General features: G+C 36.0%; 1 protein-coding gene across 9 annotated transcripts in view; it reads right to left on the bottom strand.

Moving 5' to 3' along the window:
• Positions 1-12,056, bottom strand: part of NKAIN3 (sodium/potassium transporting ATPase interacting 3) — a 372,372-nt gene that overhangs the window by 85,086 nt on the left and 275,230 nt on the right. For all 9 annotated transcript variants that reach the window (XM_080582402.1, XM_080582408.1, XM_080582409.1 and 6 more), the window contains one exon: positions 803-1,000. In XM_080582402.1, coding sequence (XP_080438528.1) covers positions 803-1,000 — 198 coding nt within the window. The remainder of the gene's footprint in view (positions 1-802; positions 1,001-12,056) is intronic.

The following is a 12,056-nucleotide window of genomic DNA, read 5'->3' as shown; positions in this document are numbered from 1 at the left end:
TCACACAAAGTTTGTGCCAGCCAAGATTTTGAGCATAAGCAGAACCAGCTAGCAAAATGAGGAAAGACTGTGGACAAGACTGGGCTGCTGCTCCCAAAGTAATTCATCCAGCCCCAGTGCTTCTTTGAATTGCCCATAGCCCTCAGGTGCCCATTGTCCCATGGCTCAATGACCATTCAATGGACAGCATACTTTTTGTAATGACTTCTAGTGCTTGCAATTTTTGACTAGTATTGCAACAATAAAAAGTAGATCATGAAGGCAGAGTATTCTCATAACCCAGAGTCCCAGGAAAGAACAGATAATGTCATTAAATATACATGAGTACTCTCACTCCTAATATTTCCCTGACTTTTTTCAAGTGTCACATTCATATCTCACTTTGGGAGAATCTTAGTTGTGTGTCATGTAAAATATATTTACATTCAGGACTGAATAAATACCATCATTGATTGTGAACTTTGGAAAGGTTTAGGCCAACTAATTTTGGACAAGTCTGTTCTCCTTTTCGGTGTGTCTCAATGAATGAGAGATGAGAATTTGAAATAGTTTTCACCTCTCCTAGTAAAGGCCAGAATGGGGACTATGCCACTTTGTCACTTTTGTCATAAGCAAAGAGAAGAGCAGTGTACATTTTAATAATGTGACTATCATTCTCTAATTCAAATACAATACAATTCCAAATCCATGCTCCTATTGATCAACCACTACATCACCTTGTCAGGAAAGAGGCACACAACAACTGAAGACTGAATGCGGAAAGACGGCTCGAATCCGAGTGCAAGAGAAAATTGGGACTTACGGAGAGGAGTATTTGGATAGCACTGTGAATAACCTCTAGGTACTGGAAATCAATTATGCAGCCTGTCACAGAGACGTAGGAGTAATCATCTAGGATGCCAGGAGCAGAAGGACGCACCACCCTTCGTATGCAGCCAGGCCCGTGCTCCCGCCACCAAGATCGGTGCATTGAGATGTTAAAGGTCATGAGATCGGTTTCCTAGGAGACAGGGAGGGAGAAAGCATGAAATCCTCAAACTCAATATTATTTAAGATGAAGAAAGGGAAATAAATGGTGATTTTAGTTATTAAAATGAAAATAAGACAAATAACTTGCCTTCCTTTTCATCCACATAATTTTAACATGAAAGTAGACCATTAAGAGGGAGAGAGGAAATTACAAAGGTTTATTATTCATTTTGTAATTGTGCATTGGAGCTTTTGTCTGGTAGAAGGACCATCATACCACGTACTGCACAAAACACAGTGAATATTCTATGTCTCCATGGACTCATAGCCTGAAAAGCAATTTTGTTGTTACTTGATTAGAATTTGATTCAAGAATTATTTTTTGAACAAGCAACAGAGGCAACTTTACTCCATGGTACTGGAGATGATCTAAAACAAATTTCCACCATATTTATTTAAATTAATAATTATAGTAAAATTAAAGTATCATTTTAAATTAGGCCACAGCCAGGCAGGTTGTCCCAGTTGCCAATGGTTCAGATGAAATGTTCTCTGCAGCCAAAGATTTGGCTGCCTTTCCTTCCTTCTATCACCCCCATGGAGATTTCTTCTTCTTAGCTTAGTTAATAAACCCACTTCTGTGAACTGATTTGAGTTTAAAATAAGAGGAATAATTTCTCTTCATTCACATCAGCTTCAAAAATCAATGACAACTTCTCCAATCAGGCTACTCGTAGAAGTTTACTTTCACACTAACAAAAAGTACACTTGGTGCAAATTCCAGTTCAAGAAAGAGTCCTTATATTTCCCTTTGTTAATTGCTTTTATTCTGAATACACCTGAAAATTAACAGGTGTTACACATTGACAATCTCTATTACTGTTAGTTAGCAGCAAGTAATCAGCCTTTGTGATTTGATGTTTTGCTCTTCATAACTTCTTTACCCTTAAAATGCAGATTTGTAGGATCACTATTCACAGTTGATGAAGCATTTGTCTTTTGACTTTGTATGTCATTCCTTGATAGTGGTTTAGAAATTTTTCAGCTGCACTATGAAAATGATTTACAAAATCAGAAGTTGACAGACAATTCAGTGTAAAGAAAATGTAATTATAAATACAGTCATAGGAAATAGCTGAGGCTTTCTCTGTACAACAATGCCAGAGATTGCACAGTGTTATCAAGTGTTTTTAACAACTGTCAAGTGTAGGAAATGCCATTTGTCAAGCAGTACACAGATACTCATCTATTTCGGTAACTCTTTGTTGAGTGGGAATATGGATTTACCATGTGGGTTAGTCTGTATCAAATGTTGCAAGTTAACACTTTGTCATCATAACTGCAGGAAAAAAATGTGGAGTCCGTGTGTTTGGTGTTGGTTTCATAGTTTTCTTTGCCCTTGAAGTTTTTTTGTTCCATTGTTTCATTTTCTTTTCTTTTGCCTTTAAGTTTTATTCAAGTTTGTGCTCAGGCAGGTCACAGCAAAAGGCAAAGCAAGCCAGTAAACTTGCACAAGGAAACAGCTCTGTTACATCTTGCCAACACCTTTAAAACATAAGAATTTGACGTGATTTTGCTGATCATTATCAGAGCTATTTTACATGGATCAGATCTGTAGTTTTGTTCATATTTCAAGGTTCCTGGTGACACAGTGAGAGAAGGAAACAGCAATATTATAGCTAAAAAAGAACAGAGATATCATCACAGCAATTGCTGCTTTTCTTATTATTATTATTCAGACATTATGGATAAAGGCTGTAAGTAGAGCTTTCTAACAATTATTTGTCACTGTGTGTATTATGTCCTGAGTCCCCCAAAAAAGGTAAATGATGATAATGACGGCCCAGCAAAGACCAGTTTTAGAAATGCAAACAAAACCACCTGGTGCACAAGCTTGACCTCTAAAATATCATTTCACATATTGGCAGACATAAGCTGTTTGAGCTGATAAATGTTAAGCTGTCAATCAATAAATGAAAGCCTAAAAAAATCAATTTTCTTTTTATTATTTTTTTAAGCAGCCAAAGCACACTTCCACATAATTTCTTGGAGATTTTAAATCTGTAAAGTCATTGGAATATACCAGGCTCTGAAAAATTAGCCTGTATCTTCATTACTACTTACAGAAACATAGAAAATGAAAAAACACTTTGGTTGGGTGTACAGATTTTAAATACCAGTGTACTTCTGAGAGTGTTTCAGTATCTGTAAATTCAGTGTTTGGAAACTCTGTGCGTAGTGGAAAAGCTGCTGCGCAAGTGGATTATTCTCAATTGTATGTTTAATAAAAGTTAAGAATTCTTTCAGAATGTACAAGCAGGTACTTGAAATTTTTTCAAGAGATAACGTGCTATTTTCCAATGTAACAAGCAACCATTAAGCAAATGGTTACAAAATGATCAGACTTCAGCAGGTGATGTAATGAAACTGTTTATTTCTTACAGAAGAATGATGCCTCTTCATAATAAGAGACCAAATTCCAGGCTCTGTACAAAAGACATCAATCTGTCTCTTTGATGAGTCAGTTGGGATTCACGTAACAACTGAAATTTCAATTATGAATTGAAAATTGCTGTCTTCTGAGCTACAGACTCATGATGTTTCTTGATCTTGATTCCATACATCAGCAGGTAAACCATACTTCCTCAGCTAGCAACCTGTCAGGAAGATGCCATAAACTAAGAGTAGGTAGAACGTAAATAATAGAACTAGGAAAATCATGTGGCACTTATGGAAGTGATATAGCAAAGGGAATCCCTATGCCCTACTCCCCTCTTTTTCATTCAGCACTGAAGAAATGCTCCGGTACATGGTAAGAAGTTTTCACCTAAGCACAGGATCAGCACAATAATCACACTTCTACTGATGTAGAGTCCTGCTTAACAGCTTTTAAACTATGTATAGGATTTGTGTTGGTTGTCAACCAAAGGATTAATTTTGATCATTATTGGAAATCATTGCTACACCAGGTGCTTTCTTTTAGGTGAGACACAATCCCTGTAAGTCCCAATAATACTGTTTTCTAAGTGCTTGGAGATAATGTTTAATTTCATTATATCTGCTTAAATTCCACATTTGGTTCCAAGTAGAGATTTTCTATATTCAAGTGGTGGATCTAGATAAATCTTATCAGATAATAACAGATAGCAGGGCTTAGGTTTAAACTAAGTAACAATAATAAGGATATTTCTTTCATTTATTTGTTTACTTTGTGTACAGTGCCTACAAGAAGCAAAAAAGGTCATAAAAATAATGATAAGTTAAGACTACTTAATTAAAATCACCAGATCTAAAGAAAGAAAAGACAATAAAACTCCAGGGGAAAAAAATAATAAACAAGATTAACTTGTGTGACAGACATCTTTTATTGTAACATAATGATTATGAATTGTAGAAATCTTTTTTTTCTTTTTTTTTTTTCTTTTTCACTATATGTTTCTGCTTTATGCCATGCTATTTTATATTTCTTTCATTCCTGAAGAATATACTCCTAGGAAAACCATTAACAGAGACATTTGCATGTCAAATTGGATGGAGGAGAAGCACTTTTTCTTCCATAAAGCAGTCAACACTTGAAATTTCAGAGAAAGGTGCAAGACCAAGGGCTAGCAAAGCATAACTGTAGAGAACTGGACATTATTTTCACTTGCGCATTACCTAGCCCTTACTAATACTTTTTTATTTTATTGATATATGCCATAATATATATTATAAATGAAAATTAATTAGGCTGAGGCTAATGTTAATAGGTTAACGTTAATAAACATTCTCATTTCTAAGACCAAGTATGGTCTAGTTCTGACTTACTACCCAGTTTCTGTTTTTACCAATGAGGAGAAAAGGTTTACATCAAACCTAATCAATAGTTAAAAGATAATGCACGTAGTGCTAGGAGAGCAGTAGTACATTACCTTGTAATTTCCTGCTCCTGATTAAGCTTTTAGTTAAACTTATAATGGTGCTGGCATGGATAAGGGACACACTTATTCCTTGGTAACTAATTTTGAGGAGACATTAACCCCTATTAGATGTAAATGATGTGTTCCAGTGTTAACAAAATCTACTCTAATTGTAGAAGAGGTCTGTGGTTCCCATTGTGATTAGAGTTTCACACATTGAACGAATCCTGTAGCCATGATATTGAACTATGGCTGAAGGAAAGGATTCCCATGTCAAGCATAACTACAGTTAAGAAAATTGCACGCATTTAATTAAAAAAAAAAAAAAAGGAAAAGATAAAAAAGAAGAGGAATCCATGCTATCCATGCTATGAAGTTATATTTTTTAACCTATTGACTAGATGCCCATGGGGAAAAAAAAAAAAAAAAGGTGTTTGAATTAGGCAGTACTGTCTTTACTGTCTTTTACTGGTGAGCTTTGCCAGAATTTATATACATATATATATTATTATTTTATTTATTTTTTTTAAAGTGAGCAAAATAACTTTGGGGAATTTGTTTGAAAAATGCATAGATGATCTACTGAAAAGATTAAAAAAGAAAAAAGGTTCATCTGCATTGTTTAATTTGCCACATGCTCATAAATCCGTTTCCTGTCTTCTAAAATAGACAATATTAAAATTAGATTTGCAGAACTTACTTTCAAAGTGGAGTGTCTTTAAAAGACCAGAAGGCAAGAAGTCAACAGAAGAAGCACACTGCTGTCTTCTTTACTCAATGTCATTATCAGTCATAAGAACCCATCAAGGGGTTGTTTTCTGCAACCTCTTGCCCCAGAAGGTGAGCTCTCATCTTTGGCAATATTCAGATCTATGCTCAAATCCCAGTTTTATGGCTCATGTTTTTTCTCCACCACTTTTGTGGCAGTCTCTGCATCTGAGAAACAGCCCAAGAGGTAGTATAGTATAGCTGAAATAAGCTCCAAGATCAAATGAAAAAAAAACATGAGATAGGGTGATTGAATCAATATGAGCCTTACTTATCACTTGTCATAGGAAGTTCAACAGGAACACAAAAAAGTCACAACTGTCCAGAAGAGCTGTTTTGTTCCCATGGAGTCCTTGACATACTATTAAGTCAAGTACTTAGTCTGAAAATTGTTCTCACCTATTCCCCCTGACGATCCAGACAAAGATGAGAGACAAACCAGGTTTGGACTGATGGTAAACCGAGCACTGCTTTCTGTTTTGAAGACTGGGGATGGGATAAGGGCTAGTGTGAAGTCAAAGCAGACTGGTGTGTCGCTCAGTCAAGCCCTATGCAATTCTGACTGCAATGAGTCAAGATGATACTGACATGTAACTCTAACAGTGAAAAATTTGAAACAGCATCAGTGAGACATATATAGTCACCAACACAAATGCTGTAGGAAAACTTCTCAGAGCAGATAGCCAAGAAAGGCAAAAGAAAAGAAGGCCTGAAAAAGTCTGGGAACACACACACACCCACAAAGATATGAAAAAAAAAATCCAATTATGGGCCACAAAAACCTTCTGTCTAAAAGGTTCATAAAATTATGAACATTTGAAAAAGTTTATAATGTAAAGCAATTTTCACTCTCAGCAAGACCATTTCATTTCGACCCATCTTATGTTGTTTTTGTTGGTTTTAAACAAAAATGCTCAGTTCCCTAAGGAGTTCTGCATACATTTGAAATATCAAAAAATTAAAATTTATCACCAATATATCTTCCCTGAAAGAAAAACTGTTATAGGAAGATCTTCCCACATTATTTTGATATATAGTTTTTTACTGATAACCAAAGCAGGAGGGTTCAGTCATATGCCTGTGCACCTCCTCACAGTCTAAGCGTTTTACAAATAATTCCTTAACCTGCTTGGTTAAGGAAGTATATACCTATCGAGAAGACTCTTGCAATGTTAATGGGGTCTGGTTTGACTCACTTGTGCTAAAATTGCTTGTTCTTATGTAGTTCTCCATCTTCAGTACCATGGGCATCCTGACGTGACAAACCCTACAAAACTGATCCTTGCATGGGGTAGTAGTTCTAGTGTTCCTGGGAAATGTATGCAAATACAACTTGTGCCAAAAGCCCACATAATTCAGTAAGAGGAACAGATGCAATCTAGCTTGCAGCCAAAACAGGATTTGTCTTTGTTGTTATCCAAAAAACTGTATTTTGTGCACAATGGTTGTGAACAAAGACAAAATATGGTGATAAAGACATGATTAAGAATACAATATTGCAATAATAGTACAGTTAATTTTAATAATTTCCTTAATTTCTGATTGGTTCTGTGCTCTCTTTCGATTGTGGATGTAGGAATACTATAACTTCCCCTGCTATATAATGAGATAAATGTTATGCAGGAAATAAATGCACTAGAGAGTGGGTGTTAAATTTAAGGGTCTGTACCAGAATCCAATGCCATTAAAATGAACCATAAAAAGATTTTTGAAAACTCTCTTGAATGTTAAGATTTCCGGCAAGAAAAATAACTCCCTCTTTTGAGACTAACTACAATGTTCATACCTGCATCCAGGAACACTTTTAAAGATTAATAGGCCAGTTTAAGCAACTGCTGTTGTGTTCTCTGTTTTGCTTGCTTGAAGCAAAACAATTGCTCATGATATTGCCAACTCTTGTTGTTTTATGGCAAGTCTGGTTATGTTCAGCATTTTTGTTAAAGACTCCATTTCCAGGGACATGAGATTACAATAAGGAGTTTGGCGTGTTACAAGAAAGTGAGTTGAAGAGTAGAAACTTCAAAAATCATGAGCCCTACTGATAGGTACTTCCAATCTGTTCTGTAACTGGCATTATTTGCTGCTCTTCTTAAAGTGTAGCTCCTGGAATCTAGGTGTGAAGCATCTGAATCACAGTTCATGGCTATCTAGGACACCATGTCCCCCATCTTGTACCATAGTCCCCCATAGATCTTGGATGATCACAGATCCTGCAGGGTATAGGAAAGGATCAACTGTTTATTAACTATGAACTGATCAAAGAGTTCAAAATTCAAGTGCACCCCAAACAGCTTAAAAGTCAGAAGTCATAAGGAATACCCAGTTTTATTGATTTTTATATCACATCATATGATTTACTGGTATTCCTCTTAGGAAATTTGAATACATGACTAAACCCTAAACCCTAAAAATTAAGAAATGAAAGGACATTCAAAGGACAAAAAACAAAAAAACAAATAAAAAATGAATGAAACCAAACCAAATCAAACAATAAAAACGCCACCTTTTCTAGTTTTAAGGTATGTTTTTCTAGTTTTAAGGTTTTTAAGGTATAGTTATGAGCAGTTGAAAACACTGTTACCAGCTGTACAGGGCTGCCTTCTGCATTAGAGATACCTTTTTTTTTTTTTTTTTTTAATTTTAGAGATTTAGAGCCCTCCTGAGTACTCAGAATACAAAATGAGAAGAGCAGCAGTAAGCAGCAGAAGTGTATTGAACTAATAGGGGACACTTTTTTTTTACTATTTTTATTTAAATGAAATACAAGATGTAACTTAAAAAAAAAACAACACTTTTTTTTTTTTCCTGCTTTTGAAAACAAACATCCTTGATTACACTTTTGTTTCTATATGTCTGGCATGTGACATCAGGTCATCATATTTTTACCAGTCTCCCAAGTTTTGTGGTGTTGTTTCCCAATGACCTTGACTTTAGCAAAGTGATGCTTTAATCACAGACCTTGCTTGCATTCTGCTGGAACAATGAATGTCTCTGAAATACATTTGTTACATATATTTAAAAAAGCAAAGAGAGTACCCATAGGAACTTTAAGTTTAGATGACGAAATTTGAAATCTTTTCTTCCCTAGAGAGGAAGTGAAGCACTGACAATGACTATAGAAAAAGAATCTGCTGTATCAGAGCTCAGTTAATATGATTTATTTAACTTAATTTCAAATTTTTCTATAAGCATTAGTCCATATTTTAGGTTACTTAAAACATTTTATGTATATAAATATATGCATACTTTGTATTTTGTGTATTGAAATGATGCATGTACTTATATATCTACATGAACACATAAAATAAGAATGCATACATTTATACTTACCTGCAAAAATTAATGACTCAACAGTGCTTTCCTGAGAACATCTGCCAACTGTAGCCAAAGCAGGCAGCATTAACAATATCCTTCAGCAATGCATTATACCCTGGCCTTAATCACATGAATCTAATTTCCTGCCTAATCCTCCTCCAAATCTCAGTAACTCTCACAGACATTCACACAAAAGAGAGTTCTTATTTGTCTTCTCCAGTCATTTCCAGATTTTCAGAAGATTATCGCAGGAACAAGGACCTTTTTTTTCTCTGGTATGTGCAGGTTGTCTTTGTTTCAGTTGGGATAGAGTTAATTTTCTTCCTAGTAGATTTTGCAGTGTATTTTGGATTTAAAATAAGAATAATGATAACACACTGCTGTTTTGTGCTTACACTAAGTCAAGGAATTTTCAGCTTCTTATAATCAAACTTCCAAAATTCTTTCCATGAGATCAATCAGAAAGATTCGATAATGTTCAGTAACTTTTGGAAAATTTCATGTTTGTTGTGGGGTGTTGTGCTTACTCATATATTTATTTTTTGTTGTTGTTGTTGTGAAGAAATTTCTCACAAATGTACTTCTAATTAACATGATTTAATATGTTCCCATAAAATGTATTTTTAATCCATGAGGGAAAGACATAAAGTTCTGTTAAGAACTTCAAGTCTAGGCAGATTACTGAATCACCCTGTTAACAGATGTTAAACAAATCTGGTCACTTTAAGAGATGAATAAAGCCCATAGAGAAGCATAATGATCCATTCATTCTTTAACATTCTTTAACACAGACTTGTCTGTAATCCTTCATCATGCAATATTTAATATAACTTGCTCCAATAAATAAAAATAAAATGAGACTACTGCAAAGATGTAAGAGCATATCAGTGAAATGATTTTTTCATTTCACTGTCAAATTTGAAATTATATTAACAAACAAAAAGAACGACATTGATCAACTTTCAGATAGGCTGATACAGTTGTGAATGACAGCAGGACACAAATGTAAAAGGACAAGTAAAATTAACATCCCTTTATTTACTGAAATTAGAAAATTGAGAATACTACATAAAGAGCTGCCCAAGATAAAATATATAGAAAAAAAATTTTCAGTTTGTATGAGGAAACAAAACAAAACAAAACAACGTTGACATTGAGGCCTTTTTCTACATGCTGCTGTGTCTACAAGTTCCAATACACTTCAGAGTTCATTAATCTTTATTATAAATAATAATTATTGATATAACTAGCATTTTCATTGTGTGTTTTATTTTTAAAACCATTTTAAAATCATTGATATGAAGAGGTCAATATAACTCCAGAACATAGCTGAAAGTCTGATCAGTCTACAAAGCTACCAAGCTAATTCAACAAGCATGTATGCAAGTTACTTAATTTCAACAAGCATCCCATTGACCTTAGGGATCTACATATATTTGCTGGATTAAGGCCAGCAAGTAAGAAAGAATAAAAAAGATGTGAGAGAAAGAGGAGAAAGATAAGAACATATGAGCATATTCTTGGCAGCCTAATTGTATAAACCTTGGAGATAATACAGAATTTCTTATCAGTACATCTGATACAGATTTTTTTAGCTCAATGCATAAAGAGGAAGGTTTCTTCGAACAAACACATGGTATGCATTGCTCTGTTGCTCTAAAACTTTAGTAAAATCTGCCCACAGATCATTCTAGTAGATGTTAATGTTACTCCCAGGTACAACTGGTGTTGTTTCAAGAATACTGCTTTAAAGGTGAATTATCATTTCAGTCTCTGGGAGAGGAAGAGAAGCACAAAGAGAGTAGATCATAGAATCACAGTATCATTTAAGTTGGAAGAAACCTCTAAGATCATCACGTCTAACCATTATCCTAGCACTTCCAAGTCTACCACTAAACCATGTCCTAACCATCACATCTACACGTCTTTTGAATGCCTCAAGGAATGGTGACTCAACCACTTCCCTGGGCAGCCTGTTCCAATGCCTCACAACACTTTCAGTGAATATTTTTTTCCTAATATCCAACCTACACCTCCCCTGGCACAACTTAAAGTCATTTGCTCTTGTCCTATCAACTGTTGCTCGGGAGAAGAGACCAACCCACACCCCATTACAACCTCCTTTGAAGTAGTTGTAAAGAGTGATAAGGTCTCCCCTGAGCCTCCTTTTCTCTAGGCTGAATAACCCCAGTTCCCTTAACTGCTCCTCATCAGACTTGTTCCCTAGGCCCTTCACCAGCTTCATTGCCCTTCTCTGGACACGCTCCAGCACCTCAATGACCTTCTTGCAGTGAGGGGCCAAAACTGAACACAGTACTCGAGGTATGGCCTCACCAGAGCCAACTATAGACAGACAATCACTTCCCTGGTCCTGCTGACAGTGCTATTTCTGATACAAGCCAGGATGCTGTTAGCCTTCTTGGCCACCTGAGCACACTGCTAGATCATGTTCATCTGGCTATCAACCAATACCCTCAGATCCTGTTCTGCCAGGCAGCTTTCCAGCCACTCTTGCCCAGCCTGTATCATTGTATGGGGTTGTTGTGCCCTAAGTGCTGGACCCATCACTTAGCCTTGTTGAACCTTGTACAGTTGGCCTTGGCTTATCCAGATCCCTCTGTAGAACCCTCCTACCCTCAAGTAGATCAACACTTGCATCTAACTTGGTGTTGTCTGCAAACTTACTGAGGGTGCACTCATCCAGATCATTGATAAAGATATTGAACAGAACCAACCTCCATATTGAGCCAGGGGGGACACTGCTTGTGACCAATCTCCAATTGGATTTAATTCCATTCTCCACAGCATACCCAGCCACCCAGCCATTTTTTCTCCAGAAAAGCCTATGCCCTTCAGAGTGATGAGCAGCCAGTCTCTCCAGGAGAATGCTGTGGGAAATGGTGTCAAAAGCCTTACTGAAGTCTAGGTAGACAACATTCCTTCATCCACTAAGCATGTCACTGTGTCGTAGAAGGAGATCAGGTTAGTCAAGCAGGACTTGTTTTTCATAAACCCATGCTGACTGGGCCTGATCACCTGGTTGCCCTGTATGTTCTGTGTGTTGGCACTCAGGATGATCTACTTCATAACCTTCCTTGGCACTGA

This window comes from Anser brachyrhynchus, assembly GCF_964034855.1.
Source record: "Anser brachyrhynchus genome assembly, chromosome: 2".
NCBI classification, from domain to species: domain Eukaryota; kingdom Metazoa; phylum Chordata; class Aves; order Anseriformes; family Anatidae; genus Anser; species Anser brachyrhynchus.
This window is presented reverse-complemented; position numbering and strand designations above follow the sequence as displayed.